The 19,606-nt window shown below is 46.9% G+C and overlaps 1 protein-coding gene across 1 annotated transcript in view; it reads right to left on the bottom strand.

The window, feature by feature from the left end:
* The window catches only part of TAF10 (TATA-box binding protein associated factor 10), a 49,575-nt gene extending 46,580 nt beyond the window's left edge, over positions 1–2,995 (bottom strand). Inside the window, exon 1 of the mRNA XM_069640344.1 lies at positions 2,491–2,995. Within this exon, the coding sequence (XP_069496445.1) occupies positions 2,491–2,719 (229 nt within the window). The 5' untranslated portion in view covers positions 2,720–2,995. The remainder of the gene's footprint in view (positions 1–2,490) is intronic.
* Between the last annotated feature and the right edge of the window lie 16,611 nt (positions 2,996–19,606).

The following is a 19,606-nucleotide window of genomic DNA, read 5'->3' as shown; positions in this document are numbered from 1 at the left end:
AGAGGGGGGCAGGGGGGATTTGGGGAGCAGTAATGTGCATTAACTGATGTTCACGAGTCTGTTGTAAATAATGCTGCAAGTTTGGTTTGTATTGTTTATTTGTTTTCAAAATAATAAAAACTTTAAAAAAAAAACATGGGGCTGCACATCACACACGTTGCACTCCTCAGCGGAGTACAGAGCAGATGGCCGGGTATGGAGGGGGCTACAAGAAGATTAGCTCATAGAAACATACGATATAGCGTAGGGGGAACATACAGAATATAAGTTATTCATGTCACGGTGGGGAGATATGCTTGAACAGACCAGCGCAGTTGGGAAGAGGACTTGCAGGAGCAGATCACAGATGTAGCCTGGGGTCAAACATTGGCATTTCACAAAAGAGTATCCAGGAACGCAAGGCTCCAGTTGATTCAGTTATATTCGTATTTATTTTAATTTATATAGCGCTTTAATCCAAAGCACTTTACATGAGGAACAAGCAAATACATGACATTAAATCTAAACCGGAAAACAGTACAAGGAACAATTTACATTATTGATGAGGTTATGGGCAAGTGGAGAGGGACCAAAGTGAGAGGTGGGTAGGAGGTGTAGGTGGCTTCAGTGGTGTGAGAGGAAGCAAAAAGATGCTAGGGGGTGAGTGGAAGAGATAGGATTTTAGAGAAGTGCAAAATGAAGGGTAGGAGGTAAGCGGTTCCAATGGAAAGGAGCAAGAAGTTGGAATGAGCGGAAGCGGGAAGGGGCACAGGGTGGAGGAGGAGAGAGAAAAGGAAGTGATCCGCAGAATGGAGAGTACAAGAAGGAGTATAGAAAATGAGACGGTAGGGAGGGGCAAGACAATAGAGGGCTTTGAAGACTAGACAGAGGAAGTAAAATTTGAGCCAACCTAGTGAGTTAAGAGAAGAGGAGATGGAGTCCTGAAGGTGAGAGAAGGCAGGGGGAGTGGATAGCAGAGTGGTAGATAGATTTGAAAGGGGAGAGGAAGGAAGTCCAAAAAAATAAATAAAAACAAAATAAAAGTGGAGCAGTAGAAGAGTCTGGAGAAGATGAGGGAGGAGATTAGGAGTTTAGTAGCATGAAAGGTTAGGAAAGGATTCATTTTTACGGATGTTGTAGAGGTGGAAGCGGCAAGATCTGGCAATGAGAGAAATGTGTTGAGGTCAATGTGGGGACCAAGGTTGCGGGCATGGGGAGAGAAGGGGAGTTGGGAAGGGGGAAAGAGAATGAAAGGAGGAGGGGAGGAAGAGTGTTGGCAGGGGAAGAATCGGGAGCTCGGTTTTATCTGCGTTAAGAGTAAGGAAGTGAGAGGACATCCAAGATTTAATAGAGATGCAAGAAGAAAGCTTATGGTGGATGTCAGGAGAGAAGGAGGAGAAAGAGAGGAAGAGCTGGGTGTCATCAGCATAGAAATGGTGTGATACACCAAAGGAGGAGATAATGGGAGCTAGGAAAGAAGTATTGAGTGAGAATGTCACTCCAGGGCGTATTTGACCCCGAAGAAGAAGTTTAGCAAGGCAACGGAGCCTGCCCAAAAATCAGGGCAATTAATGCAGATCTGGTGCATATGTTCTGGGCATGCACGGAAATACGACTTTATTGTGACGAAGTTGCACAAGCCCTGGCCAAGGCGGGAACACCACTAGATACGAGCTCACCTACAGCTTGTTTACTTGGCATTTTCACGCGCCTGAAACAGGCGAGACATGTTAGTAGGTTGAAATACCTGGTATATATCCTGACGAAACATAGGATAGCAATGGGTTGGAAAGCATGCAAGGGCCCAGAGGTTCACCTTTGGTGGAGTGACCTCCAAAAGTGGACACTTGCTGAAACCTCAGTGTGGCAAGAGGCAGCCCGCCACGGCCAGGGAACACAAAATGTGGACTTAGATTTCTGGAAGCATACGGTGCAGAACTACACTCTGCATTCCACCAGTCCACTACCACAGCCCAAAATTCCACCGCCCCCACTTACATACTACATGTTGCAATCTTCCAAGCTACCATTTTCCACATTCTCGTGGTTCGAGATATCAAGAACCTAGAAAAACCTGGATACCTTGAAATAAACCACTACTTACTGGTACCATATAAACATGCTTAAGTTACATGAACTGCTTTTGTGAAGGTGCTTAAAGGGGCACATCTGCTACAAGAACTTAAAGCACGAATCCTAACACACGAAACCTTACAACTTTTGCTCACTGGGCGTTTGCCAGACATGCAGGAGCAACTTTAGGCTCATCAAAGGTTTACTGGGATCCCAAATTCAGCACCCCGATTTCAAGCACACCTCTGCAGGTCCTGCAGCCAGAGGGCAGTCCACTGAATCCCATCATTTGCCACTGGCTTTTGAGGAACCACGCGTTCAATACCAGCGTGCATTTATAAGCAAGTATTGCTAGGCAGCGCCTGCTCCCCATTTCCCCCCCTCCCCCTTAGCTGTCAATGCCCGGGTTCTCCAGAATGCTTCCCTGCAGGGTCTCACCGCTCGCTCGCCTCTCCCCCAGCTCTCTGCCGGGAGGGATACCGCTCACAGTGCCGGGCGCCGCTCCAGGGGCTGCTGAGCCAGCCCCGCTTCCTGGCGCTGGAGTTCCGACGGAGGCGGGCGCTCCGGAGACAGCCATGGCGGAGGGGATGGGCTTGGCTTCCAGGTTAGCGGCTGGGGTGCAGTTCAGCTGTTCCGGTTGCTCTCCGCCAGGGGCGGCGCTGCTCATGGCGGCCACGGTGCAGGCCCCCCGCAGACCGTGCTTGGGTAACTGACAGTCCCCACCTCTCCAGGCCAAGCACCCACGGCTCCCGGGTCCAAAGCTGACCACTAGTGCTGCGGCAGCGCTCTCCACCCTCCCCCCCAGAGGTCGATGACGTTCTCTGACGTCGACGTCAACTCTCGTTTGTCATTGGTCTCGGCGTGGTTTTTTTCCCCGCAGTCCCGCCTTCGTATTGAGACACAGCAGTTGCCGCTCAAACTTTGCGACACAAGGTTCTTGTTTATGGGCGGGACTACAAATCAGCCCTGTCAGAGGGAACTTGGAAAATAAAAGAAGGACTTGAAATTAAGCCACAGAGCTATGAGAAACACTAGAGAGCTAACTCGACATATACCAGCACTTGCCACCATGCTTGCGTACACTTTTAATTTGTTGCCAACCAGTTTCCGATCAAACAAATATGGTCGCCGTTTTTTTTTGTTCAAAAATTTTATTGAGTTTTTAATAGAGACAACACTAGACATTACACAATTGCTGCCATATCCCTCAGGGCGTGGGGGACGGGGGGAGGACAGAAAGTCATACATCAAATGACGAAAATGTGTAATATACAGAACATAGGACATGGATAGGGCTATAGGTAAACAGGAGGAGCCACAACATATGAAAAACAAGCGATGGATGAACAGAAGTCATTGGCAATGATTCATACTTGCCAACATTCAGTGACCAAAAAGATTTAGGATTTTTCAAGTTTGAAAAATAAAAATTCCCATAACAAGGATGTCACAGGAAAATACAAAACATACAAACAGCACAACATGCAAAGATTTTGAAATGTTAAAAATGTATAATTCTGAATGCTAACACCAAATTGTCGGCATATGCTCTGTGATGGTGTTACACTCTGCCACTTGCTTTCAATGGGGGGGTTCACCTGAGGGTTGTACTGGCAAGAGTGCAAGACAGAGTAATGCAGCTGTCAGGTCAGTGGATTGTTTCAAAAAAGGTAGCAGGCACTCCTCTCCAGAAAGAAACATGGCATGATAACCTGTTCTGATAGGAGAGTTTGCAGCACACGCTTTTTGCTCACTGTACCTTTCACAGATGGGAAATAACCATTTGCATATCAGCCTTTGTCCCGCCCACATGGGCAGTCCAGCACCGAAATGCTATGGCAATTCCTCTCTGAACAGGTCAGTGGATTGGCCTGAGTACAAAGTAATCACCTACCAGTCCACTGTATCATACTTGCCAACCCTACCGATTTAGGCGGTAGGATACCGCTTTTTAAGCAGTCCTACCGCCTACCGATTTTTTGACACCAAACACCGATTTTTTTTCTAAAAAAAAAAAAAAAAACTTTTTTTTTTTTACTTTTTTTTTTTTTGCCCACGCCAGCTCGGGGGAGTCTTTCAAGGGCTCCCCCGAGCTGGCGTACGGGGAGAATGCCCGGCATGCAGGCTTTTAATGTCAAAGGCACCCACGGCGGTGGGCTAAAGCGCCTCTCCGCCGCGGGTACCTTTGGCAAAAGGCGCCATTAGTCCCCCACCACGCCAGCTTGGGGGAGTCTTTCAAGGACTTCCCCGAGCTGGTGTAGCGTGAGACAGCGTGGCATGCAGGCTTTTAATGTCAAAGGCACCCACGGCGGTGGGCTAAAAGCGCCCCTCCGCCGCAGGTGCCTTTGGCAAAAGGCGCCATTAGCCCCCCACTACGCCAACTCGGGGGAGTCTTTCAAGGACTCCCCCGAGCTGGCGTACCGGGAGAATGCCCGGCATGCAGGCTTTTAATGTCAAAGGCACCCACGGCGGTGGGCTAAAGCGCCCCTCCGCCGCGGGTGCCTTTGGCAAAAGGCGCCATTAGTCCCCCACCACGCCAGCTTTGGGGGAGTCTTTCAAGGACTTCCCCGAGCTGGTGTAGCGGGAGACGGAGTAGCATGCAGGCTGTTAATGTCAAAGGCACCCACGGCGGTGGGCTAAAAGCGCCCCTCCGCCACAGGTGCCTTTGGCAAAAGGCGCCATTATCCCCCCACCACGTCAACTCCGGTGAGTCTTTCAAGGGCTCCCCCGAGCTGGCGTGATGGCAGAAGGCGTGGCAGGCACCTCATTGTCATTGAATGCACCCGCGGCGGCTGGCTCGTTCAATGACAATGGGCTGCTTACGCGCCCTATTCCTATCATAACCTCCTCGCCTGACTATTTTTGAAACTTTAAGATTCCTACAGAATTTTGGTCACAGAATGTTGGCATGTATGCTGTATAGACAAACTAATTAATGTGTTGCATGCTCTGTCCTGGAGCCTGCCTTAGAATCACATAAATTACTTGCCACTGTAAAAAGCAGTAGGATCTGTCACTGAAATCTGTAGGCGGCCTTGATCAGAGTGTGCTCATGTGCTCCGCCTTTTATCCAAGTGGGGAAGGGAAAGGGCAGTCATGTGTGTGTAGTTGTTGGCAATTGACTTTGCCTGACCCTTGTGTTGGGACATGTCAGGTAAATGGCTCTGGTATTAGTCCGTTGTGAGAAAGTGTTTATGTTGGAAAAGGGGGGGTAGAGTTTCTAAGTATCCTACTGGGCATGATGGGGAAAAGGTATCATAAGGAACGGGATACTGCGTCTCACCCTTCAATGTCCCACTTCCACTCCCCGAAGACCCTCCATCCAGGTGATCCTCCTACACTGGTACACCCCCAGTAACTGGATCCAATAGCGATGACTGTGTCCTGGCCCCCTGGATGACAGATCCCTGGGGACTAGCGGGTGAAAAACCTTCATGTTTCTCACATACCCTTCCTCCATGCGATGTAGCCGCATCTGTTTCACAGGGGAACCCGGAAACGAAATCTACATTCCCCTGGTCCTTACCTTTATCGGTGTTCCACTGTGAAACAGTAGTGTTGCAGGATTAGAAACCATTGCATGACACAAGGGTTGGAGTCTTTACATTGGCTAATTCAAACTAGGGGTGAATGGTCAGTGATGAGTGTGAACTTCCTTCCTAAGAGGTAGTATCTGAGGTGGATAATGGCCCACTTGATAGCCAAGGCCTCTAGTTCCAGCACAGAGTAATTATTTTCACGTGGGAAAAGCTTGCGACTTGTAAACAAGATGGGATGTTCTAATCCATTGCAAACTTGAGATAGGACTGCTCCTAATCCTGTAAGGGAGGCATCTGTTTGCAGTATGAACTCTTTAGAGAAATGTACTACCTTTAGAATCAGGGTCTAGCACAGGATTTGTTTTAAGGTGTAATAGCATATATCATCCTCGTCCGTCCAATGAAGTTTCGGGGGATCGGCATTCTTGAGTTCATCAGTCAGCGTAGCTGTTTTGTTTGAAAAGTTAGGGATAAACCTATGGTAATATTCTATTAGCCCTAGAAAGGCTCTAAGATCTCTCTTAGTTTTGGGTGTTGGTGTATCTAGGACGGCTTTCACTTTCTCATGTTGAGGCTGTACGTTCCAATTACCTACAAAGAAGCTGAACTATTTCACGGCTGATTGGGCCATTCTGCATTTCGAGGGATTAGCAGTTAGGCCGGCCTCTCTGAGTATGAAGATGGAAGAGATAGTCCTCCGGTTTTACTATAAATGAAGATATCATCAATATAAGCGCCACAGAAACCGGAACAGGGTTGTAAGATTTTATCCATGAGGCGTTGGAAAGTGGCTGGCACACTGTGTAAGCCGAAAGGGAGGACTTTGAATTGAAACAGTCCTAGGGGTGTTGAAAAAGCAGTTTTCTCGTTATCTGGCCCATATACTGGGACTTGCCAGTACCCTTTCGTTAAGTCTAAGGTGGATAGAAAGGTGGCTGCTCCGAGTTTATTAATTAGGTCATCGATGCATGTTATTGGATAGGCATCAAAGTCCTCTTCTCATTCTTCCCAGGGTTCCTGGAGCATGTCTAGGACATCTCTAGGCTCTCTACCATAAAGTAGTTTGAAAGGAGAGAATCCTGCAGAGGCCTGAGGGGTTTTACTTACTGCAAATAGTGACCAAGGGATCATTTGGTCCCAGTCTTTCCTGTCCTTATCTACCAATTTCCGTAGGATTAATTTCAGGGTTTTATTGAATCTTTCTACCAAGCCATTGGTTTGGGGATGGTACACAGAAATTCATAAGGTGGTAATATAGAGCAGCTCTTTGACCTCTGCCATAAACTTGCTGATCGGTTAGTATTTCTTTGGGAAAGTCGACCCTGGAAAAATACAGTAAGAGGTGTTTAAGGATTTGTTGTGTGGTATTGTTCTGCATTGGGAATATTTCAGGCTATCTGGTTGCATAGTCTACAATCACAAGGACATATTTGTTGCCTAATCTGGATATTCCTAAAGGTCCAATGATATCCATCCCGATTCTTGAAAAAGGGACTTCTATGATTGGTAAGGGATTCAGAGGGGCAGGTAATGGGATGTGCGCGCTGGTTTTTTGACAAATGTCACATGTCTGAACAAAGGTTTTGATATCAACGTGGCTACCTGTCCAGTAGAACTTCCCACTGATATGCGCCTGGGTTTTGGATTGTCCTAAGTTCCCCCCGGTAAGATGGGAATGCGCAATCTGTAGTACAACCTTTCAGTGGGTCTTGGGGATTACTAACTGAGTCTTCACTAAGCCTTCTGTGGATGTTTCCCTTCCATATAGCAACGCCTGCTTTAAGAAGAAAAAGGGGCATCCTTTCTCTATACCTTCGTCTTCCAGAATAGCTTGTAAGAAAGCTTCAGCTCGAGCTAGATAATTTTGCTGGGTGAAGGCTAGGTCAGGATGGATGGTAGGTTCTTCTCCCTTTCTTTCTTCGATGTTAACCGGTTTATCAGCTTCCCCAAAACCTTGTCACAATATATTACACGGCACAAGCAAGTCACGGATCTCCTTCCCGTACAATGAATGTGGCGCACAATAAAAATGCTTTTAACTTCTACAACACAGATTCTTTCTTAAGGAGGCCTCCAACCTGCCTCGCACCTAGCCTCCACCAGCACCCCGTGCCACAATGGACTAGGAACCAGGCTGGTGTGTTATCAATAAATATTTTATTAATTTATTATTTAATGTCAAATTAGAATAAACAAATTACAACAGCCACCAAGGTGTGGCAACACCAAATGTAGTGTCCTTTTTGGTTAAGCAGCACACTGAGACAACTCAAATATATACAGTACAAGGATTTACTTTACTTCTTTCATCACTACCATCAAAGAACAGTTCAAAACACCAAGAAAATGAATGCAAACATGCATGAAAGTGCATTTGCACACAAAATGATACTTGAGTCACAGCAACCCTCACCCCCCTAAACCTCCACTAGGCTTGTCAGTTTTGGGATGGCAGTGGCAAGGAGTGGGAACACAAGGTAAAAATCGGATTTTGAGTAGTGCTCACAGAAACAATATGGGGAGCAAGCAAAGAATGGGACAACTTGTTTTCGCACAATGAAAAAATAGCTTTTTAAATTATTTAGCACTGCTATGGGACAGAAGAGAAAGGACTTTGTACTACTTATACTTAGAAGACAGACAGGGCTTTAGAGAATACTAGCTAGCCACAATGGGAAAGTCGAACAGAGTAGAAAAAACAGTTTTCAGGATATTCAGCACATGTGCAATGGGAAAGAAAAATGCAAATGGGAATTTGATGGTTAAAATGACAGGCCAGCTCTGGGCAATGCAGTAGCTCACAATAGGGAAATCGTTTTTTTAGGTAGAATGACAGATGCAAACAACAGGTAGGCTCTGGGAAAAGGGGTAGAAAAGGGGAACCATACGCAGCAGACTCCGCATATCGACTCCATAGCGAGCCAAAACCCCACAACACCCCACATTCCATCACCCATGAAAGTCAACCCTACTTACATTCCCATTAAGGATGCTCTCATCAATGCCAGCTCCTTGGTAGCCCACACCACCGAGGTTGCAGACATTATCTCTGCTAACCACCTCGACTTCATCACTATCACTGAGACGTGGCTCCACTTAGCAGCTGGTCCTACTTTAGCTTTAGCCATACCTGATAACTACAACATCCTCTGTGCTGACAGAAAAAACGGAATAGGAGGAGGTGTGGCAATTATTGCTAAATCTAACCTAAACATCAGAGAAGCAACTAACACAACCTTACCTTCAGCCGAACTCCTTTCCGTCAAACTTCCATTAGCCGACACCCAAACCATCCCCCTACACATTATATATAGACCTCCAGGCGCCCTATCCACTTTTGAGGAGGACATCTCTCTTCTACTTACCACAAACACTAAACCCAAATCACAAATCATCATCATGGGTGATTTTAACCTGGGACTCAATGACCCTAACGACAATCACGCCATCTCTCTCAATGACACCATTATTCACTTAGGCCTCACTCAACACATTAACAAACCTACACACACAAAAGGCAGATACTTAGACTGGCTAGCAGATGCCAACTGCAACCTCTCACTGACAGACATCACACCTTGTGCTTGGACCTACCATCATCTTATCACCTTCTCTCTACCCAGAACTGTACCCAAAATGATACCGCCTCCCAGGACACCACAAATAATCTCTAGAAACAATCGCAACATCACCATGGAAAACCTTAGACCATTTCTCATGCCCATTACTGAAGCCAGCCTTCCCACTCAGAATGACAACCCATCCACCTTGGTAGATATTTACAACAACACATTGGAACTAGCCCTCAACCAGATAGCTCCACTCAAACAACGTAAAGTCCCTAACAACCTAAAAGAAGCGTGGGTCCTCCCCTTCTCAAAAAACCCAACCTAGACCCTAACATCCCCACGAATTATAGACCCATCATCACGGTCCCTTTCCTCCTCAAAATATTAGACAGAGTAGCCTACCTCCAAATACAACAACATTTGGAAGACAATAACCTCCTAGGCCTGCAGCAATCCGGCTTTAGACCCAGGCATGGGACCGAAACCGCCCTCCTGGATCTAAAAATCCAAATGGATGAAGCCAAAGACAAGGGCAATTTGGCCATCTTGCTCCTGTTGGATCTCTCTGCCGCCTTCGACCTGGTTGACCACCAGATCCTTACACAACATCTCTCCTCGGCTTCCGCATTCTCCCAGAATGCCACCAATTGGATTCAGTCATTTCTGTCTGACAGGTCGACTAGGGTCTTCGCCCCCCTCAGTGGCTGCTGACCCTATCCCAATCCAATGCAGAGTTCCCCAAGGTTCCTGCATCTCTCCCACACTTTACAACATCTTCACGAAGCTTCTCCTCGACCGTCTTGATGATCTGGGTGTCAGGTACACTAATTACGCAGACGACACCCAGGTCCGCATCACACTCACTGGTTGCTATGAAGAAGATGTTGCAAAGCTTAATGAAATCTACCTAGAAATCCAACCCTGGATGGCCACACACAGTCTCTGCCTCAATGACGATGAGACAGAACTGCTTATCGTAGGCTCCCAGGCCCGCCTCAATAAATTGGACTCTTGTTACCAATCTTTCACCATTGATGGCAACATTATAAAAGACTCCAAAAGAGGTCAAAACTTTAGGTGTGTACCTCGATTCCACCCTATTGTTGAAAAAACAAATAAATGCCACCATCTCATCAACCAACTACACCAACAAACTTATCAATGCCTGCAAACCTTTTCTATCCTCCTCCAGCTGCCTCACCTTATCTAGAGCGCTGATATTGTCTAAATTAGACTATTGTAACACACTCTTCCTAGGCACCATCACAAAATATCTGAACAGACTCCAGATTCTTCAAAACAATGCCTTAAGATGCGCTCTTAACCTCCCGTGCAAGGCTCACATCTCCACGACCAGCAAAGATGTCCACTTGCTCCCTATCCGAGACAGAATCAAGCTAAGAACTCTTGTCATTACACACAAGTGCCTGTCACTAACTGCCCTGCGCTACCTATATGACAAATTCCTAGGACACAGCACTACCAGACCTACCAGAACTCCCTACTTGCACCAACTCAAGGTCCCTAAATTGAATCTAAAAACAGCAGGAGGGTCCAGCTTCCCAGTTCTTGCAGCTCAATGCTGGAACACACTCCCTCTTGCAATCAGATCAGAAGCTTCCTTCTGGCCATTCAGAGCCATGGTGAAATCCTGGCTCTCTGCCTAACACTTTGCTATTTACTCACGCACCTCCTAGGTCTCCTCACTCTACCAATTACTACCGTATGTCTTAACTAAACCTGAAACTGATCACCATGTAACCCGATCCTCTATTATCTATTGTATTTATCTCATGCCACATACTGTACCCCTCTACTTGCACCTCTGAATGTATGTACTGTTTTTTTTGCTGCGCGCAACGATATGTAACTATGTTGTCCACATGATTATGCGCCCAGCTACCCGAGGGTTCGGATGCGCTCTATAAGTAAACAAACTAAACTAAACCAAAGGAAAATCGGTTTAGGGGTTAGAATGGCAGAGCAAGGGGAAAATACAGTTGCAGATTAAAATCGTTTAGCAGGCACAATTTAAACACAGGGACAAATTTGCTTCTCAGATCACAATGGGATTAATTTCTTTGGGCAACACTTTATAACTATACCAATTCATAAGGCGCTGGGATGAGATGGTGGGTTTCAAATTTCCACCATACAAATCCTGTGAAATAAATTGGGAAATTAATTGATTTACTTACAAAAACACACTTATGATTTACACAGACAAATGAGGGGTTTTTCAATGGGGATTTGCTAATATACTCAGGCAAACAAGAGATTCTTCAATGGGGAGATTACTGAAATACACGGGCAAACAAAGCATTCTTCAATGGGGAGACAACTAAAATGTACTGGCAATTGGGGAATTTTCAATGGGGGAAATATTGAATGCAATGCTACAAGAATAAAGGGCTTATGCAATTTAGGGCTGAGGTTATTGCTACTTACAGGAGAGGGCTGGACTGGACATCAGGGGACTTCAGAGCACCAATACTGGGACAGCAAGGATTTCCTGCTTCCTCCAAGGTGTCCCAAGGTAGCTACAAGGTCTCCTGGTTCCTCTGCAAGATTTAGGCCTCACTGCTTGGATGTTGCTCCAGCTCTTGGCATGTAGATCATCTCTGGGGTTAGTGGCAAGAGTCCTGATTTGCGGTGGAGTTTCCTTGTTATAGGGCAAGTGACAACACTAATGTGTCATAGTTCTCGCAGAAGGGATTGGTGGAGCATCACTAGTCCACTCCCATCTGTGTGCTGATAGGTTCAGAAAATGTAGGAGTGTTTTGGGACACCAGGGGAGGGAACCACTCCATCATCTTACATCAACAGGGGGCTGGGTCTGATTCAGGGACATAGAAATCTCACTTCATGACAAGTGCCCTTAATCTTCATATTTTAACACATATGACAGCATTTGTTAAACCTATATTTTGCCGTGAGTCCAATGATCCGACTTAGAAGTTTGTAGCTTATTCCTCTGCAGAGCTACAGTTTCCCTTCATTTACTCTAGAATTATATCAGTGAAAAATATGGCGCTCACTGGGTGGAATATGGATCATATTGTCATGATCTCTGCTTCCAAAAGGTCAGGGTTTTCCCAACTCCCTTGGAAGCAGATCCATAACCCAGGTTCCGAGTGCCAACCAGTCCCAATTGGGACCTTTTGGACCCAGTCCTGGCGCCAGTGGCACAAGGCTCATAAATATGCCCAGTCCCAGCGCTGGAAGCGCCGGGCTCATAATGCTTGGGTGGACTTACCTGCAGCAGACTATGCTGCTTACTTGCCTGCCAGTTGAATCTCTGATCCTCTTCTGTTTGGAACTACTTTTCCTGTTGGGTGGGGCAGGAGCCACTCCCTAGATTCAGAACACTGGAACTCTTCTGGAAAGCAGGAACTCTTTTCTTACCTAGGCATGGCTGTGGAAGGAGACACCTAAGCACTACAGGAGGCTATTTAAACCACACCCGATGGATGAATCTTGCTTTGCGTTATTCTGCATCCTCAGCAGCAGAACGCTCATCGTGTCTTCTGCATCTGATCCTGGGCCTAAGGAAAAAGGCTTACCATTCTGAATCCAGTCTTCAGCAACAACTATAAAGACAAGAAAGAACAGGTTAGCATTACGGTCTTCAGTGACAGCTCTTCACTTACCTGGTCCATCGGCTGTCACCAACGCCTCGCGCTGCATTCCGGCATCTGAAAGACAAAGGCTTACCTACTCTTCGTGCGCTCCGGAAGTCTTCACACTGCATTCCGGCATCTGAAAGACAAAAGCTTACCAACTCTTCGCACGCTCCGGAGGCCTTCGGCGCTGCATCCCGCATCTGAAAGACAAAACAAGGTGCGTTTAAAGACATTGGGGAACTTTAATACTCACGTGCCATTACTCCTTTCCACATCTAACCCAGTGGGTATTCCGGCACCCTGCAGCCGCCCCGAACTTGTACCTGCAAAATAAAAAGACAGTTAGAGCGCATCGTGAAGCAGGCAACAAGCGCTTACTTACGTGCTTCCAGGCGCTTCTATTCATCACACGGGCTCCATCTTCAACTCACTTCAGCCCGCCATCCGCCATCGCCGGAACCCTGCAAAACAAGAGACATCATTACTAAAGACTTTAAAGACATTAGAATTACTCGAAACTTACCGTTCGTGCAGTAAACGACGGACAGCAGTCCTCTGAAGTCAAGAGGCCTGCTCCCCTTATCCAGTGAAGAAACTGGTTACTGCACCCTGCCTCGAGGCAGATGGAGAGCACGGCGTTCACTTACCTAAGGTGAGAGCGTTAACCTTTGGGGTTCTACAGGAGAAGAGAAAGGGAAGAAGAGAGAGACATTCAATAACCCAGTTCATTAATCCCACATTTTCTATCTGCAGACATCTTACCCTTCGAGCCAGACATACAGTGCACAGAGGTCCAGCCCAAAGAGCCAGCCGTGTGTTACACATCACCTTTGAAGATACGGTATACGCCCAGTCAAGACCGGCGCCTCTACGGGAATCAGGTGAGCGTTACAGAACGCAAAGCCTACCACAAAACTCCCGTCCAGGCGCTATGGAAACCTCGGATACCGACCAGCTAGCCCAGTTACTTGGGGAACTAAGGGCAGAAGTGCATGCAGCCCGTCAGGAAACGAACGCTCTAAGAAGGGAACTGATTATTTCCAAGGAGCGAACAGATGATCTCGCTAGACAATTGCTACAGTCACAAGCCGGACAGACCCCGTTACCCGCATCTGGGGGAAATCTTCCTTCTACATCCTCTATGAATCCAGTGCAGATCAACCTACCTGGGAATGTACCTCTGGCTCCGCCCGAACGATTTTCTGGTGACCCAAAGAGGTTTGCAGTATTTATCAATCAGTGCCGGTTGCATTTCTTATGCCGGCCAGCAGCCTTTCCAACTGATCAAGCTAAAGTAGCTTTCGTGCTTTCGTACCTTAGTGGCAATGCGGCAGACTGGTCGATCCCTCTAGTAAATCAAGATGATCCGGTCCTCCATGATTTTCAAGCTTTTCAGCTCAGTATGGAAAAACTGTTCGCAAGACATTCACAGGGGCAGGCCTTGGACAATGAGCTTCTTTCGTTGCGACAAGGTAATCAAGACCTTTTGGCTTATATTGCGTCTTTCAACAGACTGATAGTGGAAACTCACTGGCCTGAGGACAAAAGGATTACGCTGTTTTATAGAGGTCTACGCGGAGAGCTCAAAGATGTGTTAGCCCAAGTAGTGAATCCCCCACAAGATTGTTCGGACTATATAGACTTAGTCGTTCAAATAGATCACAGACTGCAGAACAGGAAGGCCGATCGTTCCAAGTTTGATGCTCGAGTATTTTTCAAACCGCCAACTCCTTCCAAAGGAGTAGACTCCGGGGAACCCATGCAAATAGGGGGTCTGAAAGGTCCTCTAACACAAAAGGAGCGGGAAAGGAGAAAACAGTTGCAATTATGCCTCTATTGCGGAAACTCAGGGCACTTTCTTCGAGACTGTCCGGTGAAACCTGCCAAGAAGGCAGTAGGAGCTGCAGTTACCAAAGTTACAATCTCTGAGCAGGGAAACGACCTCGCCCGACAAGAATAGAGGTCCTCTTGCCGAGCGTGAAAACCAGTTCCGTGACCTCGCATTTCATGATACCTATGGTCCTCATTAGCCCTGATAATCCGGATCGATTACATGCAATTGAAGCTTACGTCGACAGCGGTGCCATCGGCAATTATGTGGATCATGAAATGGTTTTGAGGATGAATCTAACTCTTTGTCCCAAAGCTGTAAAGGACCTCATTACTACGGTGGATGGTACGGAGATAGCCTCCGGGCCAGTAACGCATACCACTCAAGAAGTGACGCTAGTCAGTCAAGATGGACACCATGAGAAGATCGTGTTCGATGTGATCAAGGCCCCTCAGTTTCAGATTATTCTAGGAATACCTTGGTTAGAGAAACACAATCCTCTGATCGATTGGCGAGCAAGAACGGTCCAGTTTCTAGAATGTGTCTCTACTTGTCACCCTCCACCTGGTGTTGCACTGGCAGCAATTTCTTCAGAGACTCCCCAGTTACCTCCCGAATACCTAGAATACCAAGATGTTTTCCGGAAGGATCAGGCTAACTCTCTACCTCCTCATAGGTCTTATGACTGCCAGATCGACCTGATACCTGGATCTACTCCTCCTTGTAGTAGAATTTATGCCCTCACCGAGCCTGAGAACCTTCACCTTCGACAATACCTGGATCAATACCTGGCAAATGGGTTTATTCGTCCTTCCAAGTCCCCTGCTTCTTCAGCTTTGTTCTTCGTTCCAAAAAAGGAAGGAGACCTTAGAACTTGTATAGATTATCGCTCCCTGAACCAGATCACCGTTAAGAATAGATATCCGTTACCTTTGATCCCTGAACTCCTGGACCAAGTCAGAAAAGCATGCATATATACAAAGCTGGATCTTAGAGGAGCTTACCACTTGGTACGAGTAAAAGAGGGCGATGAATGGAAGACGGCCTTCCGCACCAAGTATGGGCTATTTGAATATCAGGTCATGCCCTTCGGACTTTGTAATGCCCCGGCCGCCTTTCAATATTTTATGAACGATGTCCTCAGAGAGCTCATAGATGTGTGTGTTGTTGTTTACATTGACGACATCCTCGTTTATTCTTCATCGGAATCTGAACATCGGAAACACGTGAAAATGGTCCTCGAAAGATTGCGTCAACACAAACTTTTTGCTAAGTTGGAAAAATGTGTTTTCAACGTGACTGAAGTTGAATTCTTGGGATTCATATTATCACCTGGTGGAGTGCGTATGGATTCAAAGAAGGTCGATGCAGTTCTCAAATGGCCATCACCATCCTCCGTGAAAGGTGTGCAAAGCATGTTAGGCTTCGCTAACTTTTACCGCAGGTTTATCCCCGAATTCTCTCAAATAGTCCAGCCCATCACTGCCTTGTTAAAGAAAAACAAATGTTTTGAATGGTCTACCGAGGCGGAACAAGCTTTCCAGGATTTGAAGACTAAATTTATCTCTGCACCAATCTTAAAACACCCTTGCCCCGAACTCCCCTACATCGTGGAAACTGATGCTTCAAGCCTTGCCATGGGGGCAGTTCTATCACAAAAGGACCCGGTAACCAATCAGTTGCATCCCGTGGCATTTTGGTCCCGCAAATTCTCGCCTCCTGAAATCAATTACACGATTACTGACAAGGAACTTCTGGCTATCAAGTCTGCCTTTAAGGCTTGGCGGCATTATCTGCTGGGGGCCCGACACACCGTTACTGTGATTACGGATCACCGAAACCTGCAATATTTGAAGACCGCAAAAGCCCAATCCTCTAGACAACTCCGTTGGGCATTATTCTTTGCTGAGTTTGACTTCATAATTACCTATCGACCTGGTACAAAAAACGGTAAAGCTGATGCCCTTTCTCGGATGGGAGTGGAACAACACTTGATCAACCCTAAACCTGTACCAATCATTCCCGAACAAAGAATTCTGGGTGTAATCGCCACAGAATCCATAGAGGAAGTTAAGGATAAAGCCAGGCAACTTGTAACTCCAGCAGACATACAGAATTGGCATCTGCAGGGAAAGAACTTTGCAGTAAAGGACAACTTATTGTATTTCCAAGAACGATTATAACCTACCCAGCACAGATTTACAGAAAAAAGTAATCTCTTGTTATCACGATTCTTTAATGGAAGGACATCCCGGTATGGCCAAGACCTCAGAAAAGATCAAATGCTACTTCTGGTGGCCGTCTTGGAAAAAAGATATCAGATACTTTATAATGTCCTGTGGAGTATGCGCCCAAAACAAGAGTCAAAAGGAAAGACCAGCAGGCCTCTTACGCCCTATTGACATCCCACCTCGCCCTTGGCATACGCTTTCTATGGACTTCATCACCGATCTACCTCCATGCTCCGGATACAATACGATTCTAGTAATCGTGGACTTATTCTCCAAGATGGCGCATTTCATTCCGCTCAAAGGCTTGCCAACAGCAGCAACTCTGGCCCGAGAATTTCTCGAAAACATCGTCCGACTGCACGGTTTTCCTTCGGTTCTAATTTCGGATCGAGGTAGTCAATTTATTTCTCATTTTTGGCGAAGTTGCTGTCGGTCGGCTCAAATTGATGTGAGACTATCGACCAGTCACCACCCTCAGACCGACGGACAAACCGAGAGGACCAATCAAACTCTGGAACAGTATTTACGCTGCATGCTGCAACAAACTGAAAAAACTTGGAAAGACATCCTTTGGATAGCCGAATATGCCTACAATAACTCTGTCCATTCGGGAACTGGGAAAACCCCGTTTTTTCTTTTGTACTGCAGTCACCCTCGAACCTCGGAGTTGGATCCCCTCCAAGATCTTGAAACACCAGCAGTAGACTACCTGCATTCTACAATCACCCAAGCCTTTAAGGAAGCTGTTTCTCACCTTCAAAGGGCTAAAGAACAATACAAGAAAGGAGCAGATCAACATCGGAAGGAAGCCCCTCAATATCAAGTAGGGGATCAAGTCTGGTTATCCACCAAATATCTACCTCTAAAAGGGCCGCGCACATTCAACCCAAGATACCTTGGTCCCTATTCCATCACTACCATAGTAAACCCAGTAGCGGTCAAGTTGGACTTGCCCCCGCACATGAAGATACATCCGGTCTTCCACGTCTCTCTATTAAAACCCGTGCAACCTCAAACCCGACTAACCAAATCTCCAAAACCTATCCTAGTTGATGGAGAACTCGAGTTTGAAGTCAAAAGCATTCTGGACTCCAAGATCTCCAAATCTAAACTATTCTACCTAATTGACTGGAAAGGCTACGGCCCCCAAGAGAGATCCTGGGAACCTGCTGAATATGTCCACGCTCCTCGCCTAATCAAAAGATTTCACCGAACATTTCCTGACAAGCCAAAACCCCCGGAGAAGCCCGGTTTGGGAGGGGCCTTGAGGGGGGTACTGTCATGATCTCTGCTTCCAAAAGGTCAGGGTTTTCCCAACTCCCTTGGAAGCAGATCCATAACCCAGGTTCCGAGTGCCAACCAGTCCCAATTGGGACCTTTTGGACCCAGTCCTGGCGCCAGTGGCACCAGGCTCATAAATATGCCCAGTCCCAGCGCTGGAAGCGCCGGGCTCATAATGCTTGGGTGGACTTACCTGCAGCAGACCATGCTGCTTACTTGCCTGCCAGTTGAGTCTCTGATCCTCTTCTGTTTGGAACTACTTTTCCTGTTGGGTGGGGCAGGAGCCACTCCCTAGATCCAGAACACTGGAACTCTTCTGGAAAGCAGGAACTCTTTTCTTACCTAGGCATGGCTGTGGAAGGAGACACCTAAGCACTACAGGAGGCTATTTAAACCACACCCGATGGATGAATCTTGCTTTGCGTTATTCTGCATCCTCAGCAGCAGAACGCTCATCGTGTCTTCTGCATCTGATCCTGGGCCTAAGGAAAAAGGCTTACCATTCTGAATCCAGTCTTCAGCAACAACTATAAAGACAAGAAAGAACAGGTTAGCATTACGGTCTTCAGTGACAGCTCTTCACTTACCTGGTCCATCGGCTGTCACCAACGCCTCGCGCTGCATTCCGGCATCTGAAAGACAAAGGCTTACCTACTCTTCGTGCGCTCCGGAAGTCTTCACACTGCATTCCGGCATCTGAAAGACAAAAGCTTACCAACTCTTCGCACGCTCCGGAGGCCTTCGGCGCTGCATCCCGCATCTGAAAGACAAAACAAGGTGCGTTTAAAGACATTGGGGAACTTTAATACTCACGTGCCATTACTCCTTTCCACATCTAACCCAGTGGGTATTCCGGCACCCTGCAGCCGCCCCGAACTTGTACCTGCAAAATAAAAAGACAGTTAGAGCGCATCGTGAAGCAGGCAACAAGCGCTTACTTACATGCTTCCAGGCGCTTCTATTCATCACACGGGCTCCATCTTCAACTCACTTCAGCCCGCCATCCGCCATCGCCGGAACCCTGCAAAACAAGAGACATCATTACTAAAGACTTTAAAGACATTAGAATTACTCGAAACTTACCGTTCGTGCAGTAAACGACGGACAGCAGTCCTCTGAAGTCAAGAGGCCTGCTCCCCTTATCCAGTGAAGAAACTGGTTACTGCACCCTGCCTCGAGGCAGATGGAGAGCACGGCGTTCACTTACCTAAGGTGAGAGCGTTAACCTTTGGGGTTCTACAGGAGAAGAGAAAGGGAAGAAGAGAGAGACATTCAATAACCTAGTTCATTAATCCCACATTTTCTATCTGCAGACATCTTACCCTTCGAGCCAGACATACAGTGCACAGAGGTCCAGCCCAAAGAGCCAGCCGTGTGTTACACATCACCTTTGAAGATACGGTATACGCCCAGTCAAGACCGGCGCCTCTACGGGAATCAGGTGAGCGTTACACCTATTTTGCATATTTGCTCAAATTTG

The sequence above is a fragment of the Ambystoma mexicanum genome, chromosome 7q (genome assembly GCF_040938575.1).
Source record: "Ambystoma mexicanum isolate Mex_15411 chromosome 7q, UKY_AmexF1_1, whole genome shotgun sequence".
Lineage (NCBI taxonomy): Eukaryota > Metazoa > Chordata > Amphibia > Caudata > Ambystomatidae > Ambystoma > Ambystoma mexicanum.
This window is presented reverse-complemented; position numbering and strand designations above follow the sequence as displayed.